At 67.8% G+C, this 18,257-nt stretch overlaps 2 protein-coding genes across 14 annotated transcripts in view; one reads left to right on the top strand and one right to left on the bottom strand.

Moving 5' to 3' along the window:
* The first annotated feature begins 519 nt into the window (after positions 1-519).
* Positions 520-16,015, top strand: ANO7 (anoctamin 7). The gene is given in 28 exon segments (XM_072718877.1): positions 520-610; positions 649-806; positions 1,505-1,562; positions 4,214-4,353; positions 4,981-5,088; positions 5,370-5,427; positions 5,430-5,505; positions 6,020-6,077; positions 6,505-6,615; positions 6,717-6,784; positions 6,786-6,868; positions 7,848-7,938; positions 8,541-8,560; positions 8,563-8,704; positions 8,706-8,823; positions 9,004-9,016; positions 9,019-9,334; positions 9,447-9,501; positions 10,581-10,682; positions 10,916-10,979; positions 10,982-11,050; positions 11,448-11,590; positions 11,593-11,655; positions 11,734-11,864; positions 13,941-14,031; positions 14,254-14,373; positions 14,767-14,898; positions 15,488-16,015. Coding segments are annotated over 28 exon segments (3,207 nt in total).
* Positions 16,016-16,485: 470 nt separating this feature from the next.
* HDLBP (high density lipoprotein binding protein) overlaps positions 16,486-18,257 on the bottom strand; it is a 68,262-nt gene continuing 66,490 nt past the window's right edge. For all 13 annotated transcript variants that reach the window (XM_025987689.2, XM_072718901.1, XM_072718910.1 and 10 more), the window contains 4 exons: positions 17,885-18,070; positions 17,427-17,543; positions 17,063-17,191; positions 16,486-16,946 (listed from right to left, as the gene is read on the bottom strand). In XM_025987689.2, the coding sequence (XP_025843474.1) occupies positions 16,860-16,946; positions 17,063-17,191; positions 17,427-17,543; positions 17,885-18,070 (519 nt within the window). In that variant the 3' untranslated portion in view covers positions 16,486-16,859. The remainder of the gene's footprint in view (positions 16,947-17,062; positions 17,192-17,426; positions 17,544-17,884; positions 18,071-18,257) is intronic.

The raw sequence follows: 18,257 nt of genomic DNA, 5'->3' as shown, positions 1-18,257 counted from the left end.
CAGAACCTGAGCCTCAGCTCACCCGGCCCGTCTGGGCTGTCCGCGCACCCGCGTGGCTCCTCCCGGGGACGCCGCCCGCGCCCCGTCGGCCGTGCTGCGGCAGATGGTCGCCCCCCCAGGCGGCCCCGCTGGGCCACAGGGCTCCCCTCGCTCTCCGCACTCTGCCCACCTGTCCACACAGGGGACCCAGAGGCCAGGTGGGGGGACGCGGGGCCGGGCTGGCCGGCCTCCCCGATGGGAGGGGAGCAGGGAGGAGGGGCCTCTGAGCCCCCACAGGGCTGAGAGGGAGACAGGCCCACCCTAGACGGGTGGACACAGAGCAGCGAGCCTCCCAGGCCGCCCTGTCGTTGGTCTGCTCCTGTGCTGGAGGCCCACCCGGGGACCCTCCTGGACCACCACGGGGCAGCTCAGCCCGGCACGGCCCGGCCGCTGCACCAGCCCGCGCCCTCCCGAGGCGGGGACCCCGTCTCACGAGCCCGCCGTGCCCCACGGTCTCCCCCCGGTGCCGCGCAGGAGCAGATGCTGCGGAGGCAGGTCCCGGAGGAGGACAGTACCATCCTGATGGACGTGGCCCCCGGGGCCGAGAATGGGGACAGCCTGCAGCTCAGAGGTGAAGCTCAGCCCCTCACGCCCCGCCCCGGGACCCAGGCCGCAGGACGCTCTCCACCTGCGGGGGCCTGAGCCCCAGCCCCTGCCCCCCGATTACACTCAAGGACGCCAAGGCAAAGGCCTGGACGGGCCCCCAGCCTGTGGACTCCCAGCCCCTGGCCACGGTGTCTGGCCTCCTGCACCCTCCAGCTGCCCCGGTGACAGGAAGGGGGAGGCTCCAGGGTCCCCCCAGCTCACCGGCCCTGGGGACGTGCAGACAGCCCCAGGGACGGGCTCGGAGGGGCCGGGCAAAGGGAAGCTACAGGGACACATATCGTGTCCTGAAGTGGACACACAGACATGTCCCTGCGATGCACGGAGCCTCCCCCGTCTATCCTGACGCGTGGAAGTGGGGGGGCAACGCTCAACGGCCCCCGCCCCAGAGGAGGGATGGGGACGTCGGCCACGTCCACGGGGTTGCCCGAGAACAGGGGTTACCAGGTGCTCGGGCTCGGCAGTGACCCCAGAGGAGCCAGGGTGCCTGGAGGGTCAGGCCGGGCGGGTCAGGGTCGGGGGACAGGCGCTCCCTGGGGCCAGTGAGGCTGGAAGCCTTTCCTCGAAGGCTCTGGTCTCCTGGACCTTCTAGAAACCGAAGAGATCCCGCCCCGGGAGCCAGCACTGCCTCGGGCCACGCACAGAGCCCCTTGGGGCGCTGGCTCCCTGGCCAGGCCCTCAGTGCTGGGCGCCCCGCCCCTGCCCACGGTGGGCGCTGCCAGAGGCTGCAGGGGGGCCGGCCTGGCCGCGCCCGCACCCCGAGGCTGTGCTCTCTGCTCGCCCTCCCGTGTCCAGGTCCAGGGTGGGGGCCGAGCGGGGCCGCCCGGGGCAGGAGGCCACCTTCCTCTTCCTTTCCTTCCAGCGCAGTGGAGGCCAGGAGGCGGCCGGCTGGGCAGGGAGCCCTTCCGAGCCCCAGATCGGTGAGCCCCGCCCGCGCCTGGCAGCCCCGGGGGTGGGGACACGGGTGGGAGCCCTCCCAGAGCCCAGCGCCCCCGGAGCGGAGCCCCTGGCCTCGCGGCCGTCAGGACAGCTACCGTTCAAAATAATAAAATAAACAAAACGTAGCAAGTGTCGGCCAAGAACCGAGGAAACTGGAACACACACCCCCAACCCCCGCCCCTGTCGCTGTGTCCCTGGGTGCGCCGGCTGCCGTGGCCGCTCCTGTCCAGGCTCCTGGGAATAATGCGGCAGCAGGAGCGTTCACGCCCGAGCTCGTGGGGCCGCGTGTGTCCTCGGGCCTGTGGACTGTGGGACGGCAGGTCCATGGCACTCGGTGTGGGACACTTGAGGCGCTGCCAGACTGTTTCCCGGGGTGCCTGGACCATGTCATAGGGCCCGGCGACGTCTGGGCGGCCCCCCAGCGCTCCCACTGCCTGGCGTCCAGGCGACGCCGTGGGGACGCGGCGGCAGCTCGCCCTGTTTGCTGGCATCCCCCCGGGCGGCTGAGAGCCGGCGTCCTTTCCCGGGCATGTCGGCCACTGGTCCATCTTCCGGAGGAAAAGCTCTACTCGCCAGCCTTGCCCGCGTCTTACAGTGGGCCCCTGTCTCTCTAACGTGGAGCCGAAAAAGTTCTTTCCGTCTATCGGAGAAGGTTCCTGGTTAGACGCTCGGTCTGCTGCTATCCCCTCCCACCCTCTGGGTTACTTTCCACTCTTGGTGGCGCTTTAGAAGCACGTAGGTTTGGGATTCCGATGAGGTCCCTCCGTCTTCTCCCTTCCTGCTAGGCCTCCGCGTCATGTCTAAGGCCCCGTCGCCTAAACCAGGTCTTGAGGACGTACAATGATTTCCTCCTAAGAGCTTCATCATTTGGGTTCTTGGGTCTATGATCTTCATCTCAGGACCATAGTCCACTTTGCGTTAGTTTTGGTGTGTGGTGTGAGGTAGGGGTCCAAGTCTATTCTTTGCAATCTGGGTATCCACTTGCTCCAGCGCCGTTGGCTGAGAACACTGCTTTTCTCCTATTGAATCGCGGTGGCCCCTTGGTCAAAAAAAAAAAAAAAAGGGTTAGCCCTAAACATACGGGTTTATTTCCAGAATCTCAAATACATCTCACCGATCTGTGTGTCTGTCCTTCCAGCAGCGCCACCCTGTCCTGGTGGTTCTAGCTCCATAGTAAGTTTCACAGTTAACAAGTGTGCGTCCTGGAAGTTTGTTCCTTTTTCCAACAGTGTTTTTATTCGTTCTGGGTCTCCTGTATTTCCGGATGAATTTTAGACTTGTCATTTTCTGGGGGAGGGGAAAAAAAAAGAAAAAAGAAAAAGCAAGCCAGCTGGGGTTTTGACAGAGATTATATTGAATCTGTAGATTGATTTGGGGAGTAATGCTGTCATAATAGTAATCTTCTGATTCATGCACATGGGATACCTTTGCATTTATTTAGCTCCTCAACTTATTCTCACAGTGTTTGGTGGCTTTCAAAGTATACGTCTTACACAGTTTTTGTTAAATCTGCTTTTTTAGAAAAGATTTTATTTATTTATGAGAGACAGACACAGAGAGAGAGGCAGAGACCCAGGCGGAGGGAGAAGCAGGCTCCATGCCAGGAGCCCAACGCGGGACTCGATCCCAGGACTCAGGGTCACGACCTGGGCCAAAGGCAGACGCTCAACTGCCGAGCCCCCCGGGTGTCCCAGATTGGGAAGTTCTTGACCATATTTCTTCAAAGATTGCTTCCTTCCTCCTCGCTCTTGAGTCTGGATGTTTCCCCCGGGCCTGTCCTTAAGTCTGGCAGGGCTGTGTCCACCTGTCCGAGGAGTCGGGAGCCCAGGTGCTGTTTCGCTGCCTTCGTGCGTCCTTTTGGTTCCTTCTCAGACGTTCTAATTCTCGCTCCGAGTATTCTGTTAACCGTTTGCCCACCCTCGACTCCTTTTCCCAACCTGCCCACAGTTCTTACGTTCTGAGAGCTCCTCGATACGGGCCACCTCCGAGCCTGTTTCTGCGGATGTTGTCAACTCCGTACGGGCTGTGTCCTGCCGGGAGGCCGCACCACTGACAGGCCGGCTGGACCTGCCGCTGCTTGGTTGCGGGTGTCAGAGCAGCTGCCTTCCCTCCTCCCTGGGGTGGCCTGAGGCTCAGCGGGAAAGCCCGGGCCGTGGCCAGCTGCCCCCTCGTCTGCCCGCCGGGGCTCCGGCACCTGCCTGCTCTGGCATCGCCGTGCGACAGCCGCTCGGGAGCCACGAAGACCCAGGGCCTTGCCCACAGGCCACGGCTCTGTCCTCTGCACGCGATGCCCCCGAGGCCCAGGAGCCCCATTCTCACCTCCGCTCCCCCCAGCGATGCCTCCCGGCCCCCCCTTAGAACACCCGCCCCCGGGGAGAGCTGTCACCCACCTGAAGAGCAGGGGCTTCCCGCGGCGTGCGGCAGGGTCCTTGGAGCCCCCGTGGGCTCTGGACTGACCTCCCACAGCCTGTGCCCCCGAGGCCTCCCAGACCCGAGCACCACGGAGCGGGGGCCGTGGTCGGGAGCACGGAGGAGCGGTCCCGGGTCCGAGGGCTCGGCGCCTCCTTCTCATGGAGGCTCCGGGTCCCCGCCGGGACGCCCGCCCTGACCTGTCGCTGCTGGTTCCCCGCAGACTTCGTCCTCGTTTGGGAGGAAGACCTGAGGCTGGGCCAGCCGCCGGACAGCGCCCCCCAGGACAAGGCGGCCACGCACGCGGCCTGGAGGGACACCTTCCTGGAGAACCTCCACGCAGCCGGGCTACACGTGGACCAGGTACTCACTCAGGGACCCGTGAGCTTCCCACCGAGGCCACGGGCGTCCCGGAACCCTGGGACGAGCCACGCGCCAACGTCCTGCTGGGCGCCCCACTGCGCAGTGGGCTCCCCCGAGGCCACGGGCCCGCTGACCCCGGCCGGGCCCCGACCCCCAGCTGGCCCAGAGCCAGAGCCCTCAGACCCACCTGAAAACTCCGAGGGCCCCTCCTGTCTGCGTAGGTGCGGCCACGCGTGGGCCTCGTGTGGCTCCGGCCCGCGGGCCCGGGGTCAGCGAACCCACTGAGCACATGGCCCACCGCGGCGGGGGCGGCCTGGCCACCCGGGGACACGACAGGACCCCGCCGCCCTCACGTTGCCTGGTCCCCGGGGCCAGTCGGTGGCCACACCGTCGTGTCCCGTCCGCAGACCACACGGCGGCCTGACCGTCCGCTTCAGGCAGGAGAGCCTCCAGCTGCAGCCTTTGGGGTTACACGGGTCCCGCAGGGCGCGGCTGCCGCAACCCCGGCGTCCCCCGTTGGGCCGAGCACCGAGCGGCCTTCGGAGCCGCCCCCGTGGCCGCAGAGGCAGGTGCCTTCCCGGGAGTGACGGGGGCCCCCGCCCGGCCTCACGGACCCCGTCCCCGCAGCGCCACGTCCGCAACGCCTCGAGCGCTGTGCACTACGTCTTGCTCAGCGCGCCCTGGGCCGTGCTCTGCTACCACGCGGAGGACCTGCGCCCCAAGCTGCCCCTGCAGGTGCCGGGGGCTCGGGGCGGAGCGGGACCCACGGCCCAGGCCACTTGCATTTGCGGCCACCCACACCCTGGGGCTCCCACGCTGTGTCCTCAGGGCCTCCACCCGCCCCGCCGGTGCCTTGTTGGGCCAATGGAGGAGCGGCCTGAGCCTGGGGGACACGCGGGGAGCACATCCCAGGCCCCAGAGAGGGGCAGGCCGGGCCTGGTGGGTCCCTGCGGGCCGGGGGGCGGGGCTCCCCGTGCTCAGGGCCGCAGAGTGGGAGCCGTGCCCGGGCCTTGCAGGAGCTGCCCAACCAGGCCTCCCACTGGTCGGCGAGGCTGCTGGCGAGGCTGGGCATCCCCAAGTCCTGCAGGAGGACGTGCCCGACGTGCCGCCCGAGTACTACACCTGCGAGTTCAAGGTCAGCAAGCTGTCCAGGTGAGTGCGGCCTGGGAGCTCCTGGGACAGGGCAGCTCAATGTGGGCACGAGCAGCTCGAGGACCCCGGCACCCCACTCCTGACACAGAAACAGCGGGACACGGGCTCCTGGAGGCGGCTCGGCCACTCCCAGCCTGCGGACAAGGCCAGCAGCGGGGACGGTGGCGGCGGCCAGCGCTGGGGGCCCCCTCGTCGCCACACGGACGACACCCGCCCCCACCGTGGACTTCCCAAGGTTCCGGGCCCCAGGAGGCCCCTGGTCAGCCGGCCCCACGGGCCACAGCAGACACGACCGACGGCCGCGGATCCCGTGCTCAGAGCCTCAGGCGGCGCTGCCCCCACTGCCCTGCCCTCACCCGCTCTGGGGTGGGGGTGCCGCGCCGGCCGGACAAGCCGCTGTGACCTCCAGCCCCCGAGCCCCTCGCAGCCAGGACGGGCGTCCATGCATGGGATGGGCCGTGTGCACCCCTGTGCTCCTGCGCCGGCCCGAGCTCCGCACCTTCCACACCCGCAGGTACCTCGGGAGCGACAACCCGGACACCTTCTTCAGCAGCACCGACAGGCACCGGATCGTGAGTGGGGGCCGGGCGCCAAGGGCCTGTGGCCGGGGCCGGGAGGTACCCCCAGCTCACTGAGGCATAGGGCCCGGCCCAGCGTCCCCCAGGACCCCTGGGCCCCTGGCCGCTGCTGTGGGGCCCCCCGAGGACAGGCCCGCCCAGGGTCCCCTGCTGACTGCCGACGGGCACGGGGCCTCGGGGGCTGCCGGGCAGGGTCCACCCTGACACGGTGCCCACAAGGGGCCGGCTCCCCCCGCGCACGGCCAGGGCCTGGTCAGACCCAGCCTGACCCCACGAATCCAGGGACTCTGGCCACGGTGTCCGCGGCTATCGAGTGGGACCGCGGGGCCGTGGTGCGCGTAGGCCGGCGGACGGGGGACCGGGCCTGAAGGTGGCAGCCACAGGCCTCACGGGGCAGGTAACCGGGCCGTTCCCACCCCAGCTGTTCGCCATCCTGGCCAAGACCCCGTATGGCCACGAGAAGAAAGGGGTGATCGGGATCGACCAGCTGCTGGCGGCCGGGGTCTTCAGCGCCGCCTTCCCCCTGCACGACGTGAGTGCGGGGCGTTGGCTGTGGGGCGGGGGCTCCGGCCCGGTCGGGGAGGGTGCGGGCCCCCTGCCCAGGCCCCGTGCCCAGGCCGCCTCCCGCCCCAGGGCCCGTTCAGGCCGCCCCCGGGGGCCCCGCAGACCGCGGGCCCCGGGCGCAGGCAGCCCCTGTTCCCTGGCGCAAGTGGAGCAGCAGCAGCCCCTGGAGCACGTGCGCGGGTACTTCGGGGACAAGGTGGCCCTGTACTTCGCCTGGCTCGGTGAGCCCACCCGCCGCCCGGGCCCCGCAGCCCACCTCGGGCTCCCGGCCGCGCAGCCCGCTGACACCCTGGACAGTGCTCCCGGCTCCCCGGCCTGCCCCTGCAGCCCCTGCCAGTCCCCAGCCCATACCCGGGGTCTTCTGGGGACCCCGCTGCAGCCCCCGGCGTCCGCGGCCCAGCAGACACGGCCCACGGGGCTCGAGCCGTTGCACGAAGCCGCCGGGCCCAGGCCAGCCACCCGCTCCCCTACAGGCGGCCTCGCGGACCTTCCGCTCCCCGCACAGGCCAGCGCCCCCCGCCCCCTCCTGTGCCCCACCCCTTCTGCGGTCCTTTCCCCTCCCCAGATTCGGCACGTGTGTCCTTGGCTCCTCCGTGGGGCACGGCAGCTGGGGTGATGCGCGAAGAGAGGCGGCCACGGCCACTGCAGGCCTGGACAGGGCTGGGTCGATGTGCGGGGGGCGGGGGGTGCACGGCCTGGGCCCACGGGCCGAGGCAGAGTGGAGTGAGGGCCCCGGGCTCCCACCCGGGCAGCAGCAGGGCCCGGACGGCCAAGGCGGGCCGGGGGGCGCAGAGGGCACGGGGCAGGGGCACCTGTAACGCAGGTCACTGGCAGCTGCGGGGAGGCCGGAGGTGGCGCAGTGGGCCGGCGTCGGGGCTGACCCCGGAGGCAGTGGGGGGCCGGCCTGAGGGACTGGGGTACCCGGGGGCCCTGGCCAGGGAAGCATCCGGCACGGATCACCATCTGTGTCTGAGGTCGCAGCGGGCTGTGTCCCTGGGGACGGGACCCTTCCCGGCAAGGCCACTGGAGGCGGAGGGACATGGGGCAGGCGGTCCCGGAGGTGGGGGCAGGGGGCTGCGCTCGGTGGGTGACCGGGCCCGGCGTGGCTGTGCAGCCCCACCCGGTGCTTGGCCCCGCGCAGGGTACATGGGCCCCCAGGGCGGCCGGTCCCTGACGGCCAAGCTCGTGTCGCCCCTGCAGGCTTCTACACGGCCGGGCTCCTGCCGGCGGCCGCCGTGGGCACGGTGGTGTTCCTGGTGGGCTGCTGCATGGTGTCCTCGGACACACCCACGTGAGTGTCCCCTCGGCTCCCGGACTCACCCCGAGTCTCCTGAGATGGCCGTGCGGGTGGGGGGGCCCTTGGCCAGCTGCGCAGAGCTGGGGACGCACGTGAGCACCGGGGACATGCCTGCCCCCTGCAGAGGCGCCCGAGGGCGCCGGGTGGCGGGGCTGCTGGGCTCCTCTTGCGGGCACGCGCCCCTGCGGCTCGTCCGCGTTGCTCAAAAGCCGGCGGCCTCGGGCTTACCCCGTTGTGGAGCTCAGGCTTCAGGAGCTAACTCACAAGTTACTATCAATGTGATTGTGGTTATTACATTATTATATATATTTAAGTGCTTACTCATGAGGGACACAGGGAGGCAGAGACGCAGGCAGAGGGAGAAGCAGCTCCCTGCGGGGAGCCTGACGCGGGACTCGGTCCCGGGACCCCGGGGTCACGCCCGGAGCCGGAGGCAGGCGCTCACCCGCTGAGCCCCGGGCGCCCCAGTTGTATATGTTTTAATACTTTTTAAAGAAATGCTGAGCCTGGCAAAGGCCGTGGTGGGAGGGGGGCGAGGGCGAGGGCAGACCGATGCCCCCCGCCCCCGGGCCCCCAAGCCGCCCTGCGCCCCGAAGGCAGGAGCTGTGCGGAGCGCGGGGGACCTGCAGATGTGCCCGCGGTGCCCCTTCTGGCCGCTGCCCAGCGCCTGCGCCCGCCCCGCCCGCCCCGCCGCGGCCCAAAGCGTCAGCCCCAGGGTGGCCCGGCCGAGCGCCCCCGAGCCCGCCCGCGCCCCGCAGCCCGGCCGCCTCTTCGACCACGGCGGCACCGACCCCGGTCACGGGTGAGGACGAGCCCTACTTCCCGCGGCGGCTCCGCGTGCGCCGGGTGCTGGCCGCCTCCGCGCTGGTGGTGATGCTGGTGAGGGGCCCCTCGTCCTGGCCGCGCGGCGCCCCTGCGGCCGCCTGCCCCCCGGGCCCGGGCTGTGGGGCGCCGGGAGGGCTCCCGGGGTGCGGTCAGGGCTGGGACCCCGGGTGGCGGCCCCGGGAGGGACCGCAGGGCGCGCGGCGGAGCGGCCCGGCTGAACGCGTGCCGCCCCAGGTGGCCGTGGTCGTCAGTGCCTGGTGTCCGTCATCCTGTACCACGGCATCCTGGCCGCCCTCGTGTCCGGGTCGAGCAGCGCCCCCCTCGCCAGCTGGGTGAGGCCCTGCCTCCGCGCGTCCTGACGCGATGGGGTGAGCGGCCGCGTCTCCCATCCGGGCCCCTGCGCGCGGTCCTGGCGGCCGGCGGGGACACTGAGGCCAGCGCCCTGTGCCGCAGAAATGCACCGCACCCAGACCAAGTTCGAGGACGCCTTCACCCTCAAGGTGCCCATCTTCCAGGTCGTCAACTTCTACTCGTTGCCCATCTATGTGGCCTTCTTCAACGGCAGGTGGGGGGGCTCCCCCGGGCTGCGTGCCCCCGGGGGCACCGGACGCCGGCGGGGGCCGCGGGCACAGCCTCCCGCAGCGGCACCTCCTGAGCCGCGGCGGCGTCTCCCCCAGGTTCATGGGCTACCCCGGCAACTACCACACCTTGTTTGGGGTCCGCAACAAGGAGGTGAGCGCATGGGGGGGCCGCTGGCCGCCGGTGGAGGGGGGACCCCGGGGGCACCTGCCGAGGTGTACTGCCTGGGCCACAAGCGGGTGTCCTGTGACACCCCTGTCCGCGTGGCTCCTGCCCCGGGTCCCCCCGGAACCCCCCGGGACCGCCCCCCGTGAGCACACGCTGCCCCTAGAACCAGCCGTGAACCCCATTGTGGGGCCCGAGTCTCCCACGGTGAGACCCCAGAGAAACACTGGGGTGCCAGGTCCCGTCCCGGGCGTCCCCAGGAAGCGTGCTGCGGTGGGGAGGGGACACCAGTGACTGCCCCGTGCCCCCTGGACCTCGTGTACCTGGGTCCCGGGGGTTAAAGGCCAGCATGCGGGGGGCCCGGAACCATCCCCAAGAGCCGCCACGCGGGCCTGGGATCATAGGTGGGGCCTCCCCGGGGTCCTCACCCGTCCCTCCTGGGGACACGGCCTCCCTCCTTCCTCAGGTCTGGGCTGTGACCCCACCCAACGGCTGGCCTAAGGGGCCCCTCAGGGGGGACACTGTCCTGTTTCCCACGAGACGGAACGGGGCAGCCGGGACCGCGGCCAGGGCCGTGAGCGTGCGTGACGAGCTGTACCGGGAGCGGCGTTCAGCGGCCTCAAACCGGCTTCAGCACCAGAGGGGGCGTCACCGGGCCTCGTGCTGAAACCGTCCGGGCCCTGTGGGCTCAGATGCGGTGGCTCCGGGTGCCCTGGCCGTGCTCAGGCCGGCCCCCACCTGGCCCCCACCCCCGGCTCAATGGCCCTGTGCGAGGCGGGTGGCCCCAGAGCCCTCAGCTCAGGTCACCGATTCCTGGGGCCTCCGTGCCCCTTGGAGCCACCGGCTGGGGTGAGCCCCGCATAGCCCCGTGGGGTCCCTAGAGGGGACGGGGCGGCACCCCGTCATCCCTATGCACGGCCCAGGGGCCGGGGACGTCGCGGAGAGGGAGGGAGGGTGTCGGCAGTCGTGTCTGGCAACGGCTGGCAGCACCGTGGGGGCCACCGTCGCGGCGCGGGGCGGACGCTGGGGGGCCTGTGCCCCCGAGCTCACCGCGGCCCGCTGCGCAGTGCGCGCCCGGGGGCTGCCTCGTGGAGCTGGCGCAGACGCCCCTGGTCATCATGGTGGGCAAGCAGGTCGTCAACAACGTGCAGGAGGTCCTCGTCCCGTGAGTCGCCCCCGTGTCCCGCCCGGCGTGCAGCCCGCTCCGCCCGCTCGGCTCCCCGCACCTGCGTGGCCCTTGCCCCCAAAGCCTCCGTGAGCAAGGCCGATTTCCGGGGCGCTGCTCCACCTCCCCGCGGCCCCAGGGCCTCCACCTGCTGCCCTGGAGCCAAGCGACGCCCGTGTCCCCCTCCGTACCCCCTGCCGTTCCCCGTGGCCAAGGCCCCGTCCGTGTCCAGGGCAGCTGCAGGCCTGGTGGCACACGGCCCGGCTGTGCCGTGGGAGGAGGAGGCCCGGGCCTGCTGCGGGCCGGGCCCCCGGGAGGCCGACTACGAGCTGCTGCCCTGTGGGGACCTGTCCCAGGAGTACCTGGAAACGGGTAGGGGCTCTGGGGTGACCTCGGCCTGGGCCACCACCGCCTCCCTGGGGCGCCTCGGAAAGGCGGGCCGGGCGGGGGCGGCAGTGGGGATATCCACAGAGCCCACGGCTGCTCGCGGGGGGGGGGGGCTCCCGGGTAGGATCGCTGCCCGCGCCCCGTGGAGCCCGCGCCCCGTGGAGCCCACGCCCCGTCGGGGGGCACCCATGCCACGCGGGGCAAGCACCTCGGCCAGTTGGGTCCCTGCGGCTCCACGGGCGGGCTGGGGCCCTTGATGTTGGCCTGTGAGTTCCCGCCCCACGTTGGGTGCGGCTCCCGCAGGAGGGGACGGGCCAGCCCGGGCGGCGGGGAGCCTGGGGGCGCAGGGGGGGGCCCGCGGATGACCACCCCGCCCCCCCAGTGCTGCAGTTGGGCTTCGTCACCATCTTAGTGGCCGCGTGCCCGCTGGCGCCGGTCTTCGCGCTGCTCAACAACTGGGTGGAGGTCCGCCTGGGCGCGCGCAAGCTCGTGTGCCAGCAGCGGCGCCCGGTGGCCCAGCGCGCAGGACATCGGCATCTGGGTGGGCGCACGTCCTGGCGGTCATCGCGCACCTGGCAGTGGTCAGCAACGTGAGTGCGTGGCCGGGGCGGTGGGGGGGCTGTGGGGCAGGGCCGGGGGTGCCCACGCTGACGCCGCCTGCCGCGCAGGCCTTCACCTCCGACTTCCTGCCACGCACCTACTACCGCTGGACCCACGCCCACGACCTGCGTGGCTTCCTCAATTTCACGCTCGCGCGCGCCCCGCCCACCTTCACCGCGACGCACAACCGCACGTGCAGGTGGGGCTGGGGGGGTAGCTGGGGAGTTGGAGGGGTGGGGGTACGGGGGTGTCAGAGGGGCGGGGGAGCTCCGGGTCGGGGTGGGGCGCGGAGGCGGGGCCGGCGGGCGGTGCACCTGCTGTTCCTGGCCTGGAGCCCAGCCAACCACCCCCCCCCGTCCCCCGTCTCCCCAGCTCCGTACCCCCCTTCGCCCCCTCCTCCCCCTGAGGTAGAGAACCCGAAAAGCCCCTGGGATGCACATCTCGCATTTGTCGAGTCTTCCCACCACCTGCCCAGTGGATTTTTGCTGTTGCACGTGACCTTGGGCCTCGGGCTCGAGGCCAGGCTGTGTGCTGAGGAGGTGAGGCCTCCTAGTCTTTGTCCGACTTTCCCCCCTTCCTTTCCGCGACAGAGGGTAAGCGAGAATCTTCCCAGGACCGGGGTTCCCGGTTTCTTCGGGTACTTTTTGCCTCTTGCTTTACGGATCCTGAGGTTCTTCGCTGCAAACAAGGTCACCTCGTGCTCCCCTGCTAGTGGAGGCTTACTCTTCCCGCTCATTTGATTCTCCTTTTATTCCTCGCCTGCTTTCTGGTGGACGCGGACGCGTTCCCTTCCGTCTTTACGCGCCTTTGGAGCTGAGGTTCCCGGACAGTTCCAGCCTTCGCTCCTACGTAAACTTCCCTTGCGAAGACCGTAAGAATCCACCGTCTCCCTTCCCTGCGTCGCAAGGACGTCCACACGCTGCTGCCCGCCGAGCACCCATCACTCCATCTTACTATAGTCACACGATGTCTTAGTTTTGCTATTAAAACATGAAAACCATTTTAGTCATTTGTTGGTCACGTCGACTTGGCAGGTTCCAGTGGCCTCTGCGGCACTCTCCCATCTGAGCTCATTTCCACTCTGGCTGAAGCGTATCCCTGAATAGCACCTGCAGGCACGGTGTGTGGGCGGCAACCCTGAGCTCTGCTGGGTTTTATGTCGGCAAATCTCTGTCCCTCAGAGAGCAGGTGCATGATCCTGGGCTGGGCTGTTTTCCCTCAGCCCTTTGGGGCTGCTACTGTCCCGTGACCTGACTTTTCCTGCAGGAAGCACTGGTAGCACTGAAAAGTTCCTTCCTCCCTTTCCTTGACTTCTGTCACTAACACGGGTGTGTCATGGTAAAGTCTATTTAAAAGCTTCTCACTATGGGATCCCTGGGTGGTGCAGCGGTTTGGCGCCTGCCTTTGGCCCAGGGCGCGATCCTGGAGACCCGGGATCGAATCCCACGTCAGGCTCCCGGGGCATGGAGCCTGCTTCTCCCTCTGCCTATGTCTCTGCCTCTCTCTCTCTCTCACTGTGTGCCTATCATAAATAAAATAAAATTAAAAAAAAATAAATAAAAGCTTCTCACTAAAAAAAAAAAAAAAAAAAAAGTTTCTCACCCAGTATAGGCCTTTATCTCAGAGGGTGAGGTCTTTCTCCCATTCTGAAAACCTCTCCATTTTTTTCGGACAGAGCAGAGTTCTCTACCCTTCGTTCTGCTGCGAGCCCTGCGACCTCGGGGCACCTGTTTTCCCTCCCGGGCTCTCGAGGGCCCTGTTAGTACTTGTACATCTGGCTCTGTCGCGCACTCGGCGTGGTTTCTCAGGGTCCTCCGAGTTCCCGCAGTCTCTCTTCTGTTGTGTCTGGTTTAGCCACTTCAAGTCTGTGACAGTCACGGGCGGGTTTTCCCTCAGTTTAATGTTCAAGATTTTCTGACAAAGTGGGGCCTGGCCCTGCGCTCCACGGGGCGCACAGCAGGCTAAGTTTATGTCACAAAATAGTGTTGCAACTTCTCCGAAACACGAGAAGCTGTCAGAGGATGGCGAGAGGACAAGTCGGAACTAAGGAGCAAAACTGGGTCCGCCTCTATCCAGCCGGGGGGAGCCGTGCTGGGCAGGTGGCTCGACCCCTGGGTGTTCCGTGGGTGGCATCACCCGGAGCAGCACCTGCTGCACTGTCACACCCGCCGGCTGACAGGATGGTTGCAGCCGCGGGCACAGTTGAGGCTGAGGCGGTGGGACAGTCCAGCCCACCGTCCCCCTCGCTGGCCTCCCTGCTCCTGGTCTCCTGCAGGTACCAGGCGTTCAGGGAAGATGATGGACAGTATTCCCCGACCTACTGGAATCTCCTGGCCATCCGCCTGGCCTTTGTCATCGTGTTTGAGGTTGGCCAAGCTCCCGGTCCCCCCAGTGGGTTTCGCCGCTGCCTCCCGCCCCGGGATGCCCTCCTCACCCACGCCGCCAGCGGGCCGCATCCCAGCTCTCCTGTGCGCCACCCCCGCCGGTCCCTGCGGCCTGCCCTGGGCGCTGTAGGGTGTCCGGGGGCACGACAGGGCCACAGAGCCTGGGGTGGACGCCCTCCCACGCTCCCCGTGTCCTGCTCCCAGCACGTGGTGTTCTCCATCGGCCGGCAACTCGACCTCCTGGTGCCCGACATCCCAGAGTCCGTGGAGGTCAAAGTGAAGCGGGAGTACTACCTGGCCAAGCAGGCGCTGGCTGAGAACGGGGTGAGCCCCTGCCCCCACCCCCACCCTCCCTCGCCCCGCAGCGGCTCGCGTCGGGTCCGGCGCTCTGCCTTGGCACGTGACTCCCCCCGCACCCCTCCCCGGAGACAGCCTCTCTCTGGAGCAGACGGAGCGAAGGACGGCTACTTCCCGGGCTCGGAGAGCAGTCTGGGCCCGCAGCCCCCAGCCCCTTCCCTCTGAGGTCACCGGGTCACCTCAAGTTGGCAGTCCCACCTGGAGCAGGGACTCCAAGGCCCAAAAGACCTTGAAGGCTCACTGCCCCTTGGTGACCCTGGGCCTCTGCTCACGCACCTGCCTCCCCAGGCCAGCCAGCTGCGCCAACGCCGGGGCTGCCCCTGCCGCCTCCCTCCCAGCCCCCTTGCCTCTTGCTCCCAGGGCACTGATCCGTCTCCCACATGCAACTGGAGAATCACACCAGAGACGGGAACTATCTGTGGACGCCCAGTTACCCCCCCAGAGCTTGTTGAGGACACTCTGGTTCCACAGGACCAAGACAAGATGTGTCGCGTGAGAAAATGAGTTCTAGCACACTATATCCGATTCCGGGTTTTATTTTAGAATTTATAAAATTCCAGTGTCATCCATATTCATAAGCCTTTACACACGTTTGCATATAATCTCCAGATTCCGAAGTTAAGGCCAAGGGACGGATCACAGCTATGGACACACGTGGTACGGAAGACATTCGACAAAGGAAACGGACACGCACACCCCACCCTGCCCGGGGCCCAGCAGCAGCGGGAGCGCTGCGGGAGGCCAGGCCGGCGCAGGGTCACCAAGCGGACCTTAGGAACAACCCCCGAAAACAGAGCAACAAGGTGCCAAGTACAGTTCGTGGAAGGGGCGTGGTTCGCATCTACGGACATTTAGCAATAAATGCAGATGTGCAAAAACCTGTTGTGAAAATGTAAAATTCACCTTTGGGGAAGGGTGGGGGTGGGGGCCGCGGAAGGCCGCCGTAGAAAAGACGGAGGGAAGAGGGGTCTGGGCAGACGCCGGGGGAGCCGGGGGGCAGGCGGAGGGAAGCAGCACGGCCCCCCGGGGAGGCTGAGAACCCCGCAGGCGGAGGCGGTGCCCTTTCCCCTTTCCCCAGCAGGCTCCTCCGGGGAAGAGCCCGGCAGCGCCCGCTCTGCAGGCCGGCGGGCCCCGTGGACACGCTCAAGGGACACCTGTCAAGCAGCTGTCCGTGTGCTCCACGTCAGGGTCCGGGCGTGGCTGCGGCGCAGCCTGTGTGCCGGGAACGCCAGCACCGCGGCGGGGGGGCGGGGACCACAACGTGACAAGGCCCGGGCAGACGGCCCGTCGCCCTTCCCACGACAGGGCACATGAGCGCCTCGGCACCACCCGGGCCTCTCCTCTCCGAGAGGACACAGTGGCCTCGGGGCGCGGGTGTGACCCCACTGTCGCCCGCTGCGCAGCCCCAAAGGGCAGAGCCTCCCAGACCCGCACCCGCCCCTCCGGCCCCGCCGACGGGCACCTCTCTGCCCTGGGGCCACACAGCCTGCCTCTCCGAGCCACGTCCCGGGAGCTGCTCACGGCACGGGGAGCGAGTCCGAGGGCAGCCCGGGGGCCCCAGCGTGCAGCCGACGTGCCGCCAGCAGGAACCACTAAGCCGAGACGCTGAGTGCTGGGGACCACGCCGCGTGGGCTGAGGTAGGAGGGAGGGGACTGCCCCCTGGCATGTGTGCGGGTGGGCCCGAGGGAGCAGCGGGGGCTGCGCCTCCGCCCTGGGGGCCACCCCATGTCCCCGTGTCCCTCGGGCCAACGGGGCCACCGTGGCAGCCACGGCAGACCCGCCTCCAGGCGTCGCTCACCAGGCTTGGGGTCTCCGGTGCCGTGTGGTGCAGGGGTGGAGACACTTGGTGCTTTCAGGCCCCAACGCGCGTAAAGCCACGACCGCCCGAGAACCTGGGTCAGCCTCTGCGGCTCTCCTTTGGGTGTGGGCGCTCCCAGCGTGCACACGGGTCTTCCTCCCCACCCTGCCTCTGCGCTAAGAGGGCTTTTTGGCAGCTGGAAGGTGGACTGCATTCAACAAGGAGGGTCTGGACGGCAGGCAGAGGGAGGGGAGGCAGCGGGAAAGGAACAGGGCAAACATTTTGGCTTTTATAAAGTCAAGGAAATTTATTTCCTGAGGTCATGACACAGGAAGTAGACTCAGCCACAGCTGTGCAGCTCTCCTCGTGGAGGCCCGGGCCTTACTGACATGCTGGATGCGCCAGGACGCTTATCGGGAAATGTCCAATTACCTCTGTTAGTGTTCACAACAGTGGAGAGCCGTCCCAGAGCAAAGGTGTCAGGGAGCAGATCCTGAGCGCACGCGCGGTGCTGGTGCGCCCGGCTTCACTGCGAGACCTCGGGGAGGGGGAAGCGTCAATGTATGGAGGGTCCAGCCGCTGGGTCAGATCGAAACAAACCATGTGTGGTGGGGTTTGGGTCAGCAGGCTGGAGAGCTTTCTGCTTTTTGATCATTATCGTTTGGGGCCCCATGGGAGGGTCTTGGGGGCCACCTGAGCCCCAAAGCTAGGAAACTCTTCAGAGCTGCTCATATCCGGAGCCTGCAGGGGAAGGAGGGCACAGCTTTAGTAAGGACTCCTGCCCGAGCGGCTTCCCCAGCGGAGGGCCAAGTGCCGCCCACCGGCGCTCCCACCGCGCAGGGCACGGCTGGGCTGACCTTCTCGCTGCTGTTAGCGGTCCAGGGAGCATCCCGCACCACAAAGCCCTTGGATGGTGCCTTGGACTCCTCATGGGCCGGTGGCTTCATGTACACCTGCAGTGACTCGCTGTCCACCACGTCGGCCAGCTGTGGGCACAGGTGGGAGGGGGCGTCAGCCTGCACTGGCGCACGCGGCCATGCTCGCTTAGGCTCACGTACTCGGGGATCCCCCGAGCAAGCCCTGAGCAGGAGGGCTTGCTCGGGGGATCCCCCGCGCCTGGCCTGCCTCTGGGAGCAGACGCACATGGCCTCTGCCAGCCGGCCCAGGCCAGCGAGAGGCAGGGTGTCCCGCAAACAGGCCTGTGGCCCAGCGACAACTCACATATTCCTCCTCTAGGTTGAGGATGTGGTCGATGGCTTCTTCCACGTTCTCTGGGAGCCCCGTCACGGTGACACAGTTGGGGTCTGGGGCTCCAGTCTGCGGGAAGCGAATGTCCACCTGGAAGGAGCACACACAGCTGCTGAGGTGGCTCTGAGCACTCCGTCTGGGGTCTCTGGACCAAAGGCTCAGGGTTATGTGTGGCTGGAAATGGATCTTTAGTTTTCCCAAGTTAGCCTCGTTTTCTCAGGAGACAAAGGTCATGAGTCAGAGCTGCGCACACCAGGCCAGCTACAGCCGCCGCCGATCCACCCGGCGCATGCGCCCCGCAGTCCCCGGTGACCCCGCAACTGTCATGTGGAAGGAAGAACCTGGCAGAGCGGGAAGCGGGAAGCACGGACCCGTCCACCCACCAGGCTTCCAGGACTCGAGGACGCCCTTCACGTTCGGCCGGGACCCACCTTGAACTCATCCATGATTTTGCGGATGGCCTTGCCGCGGGCGCCAATGATGCGGGCGTGAACGCGGTGGTCCAGCGGGACGTCCTCAGAAACCATCTGTTCAAGTTCACCCACAATTTTCAAAATGGCGTCCCGGGCAGCTTCCGTGTTCTTTTCATACCCTGTGATCGTGATTTGGTCCTGGGGCTGAGAAAGGAAAAAACCCGTCAGGAGAGGGGACGCTCCTGGGGAAACCAGGCTGGGAGCCCCACCACCGCAGACGCAGCTCGGCGAGGTGACAAGAGGCGCCACTGGCCGCGCGAGGCAGGCGGAAAGAATGCTGGGCCCACGGAGCCCGACGGCTCCCGCCCGCCCCCGCCCCCACTAAGGACAC

Source organism: Vulpes vulpes, chromosome 9 (genome assembly GCF_048418805.1).
Source record: "Vulpes vulpes isolate BD-2025 chromosome 9, VulVul3, whole genome shotgun sequence".
Lineage (NCBI taxonomy): Eukaryota > Metazoa > Chordata > Mammalia > Carnivora > Canidae > Vulpes > Vulpes vulpes.
This window is presented reverse-complemented; position numbering and strand designations above follow the sequence as displayed.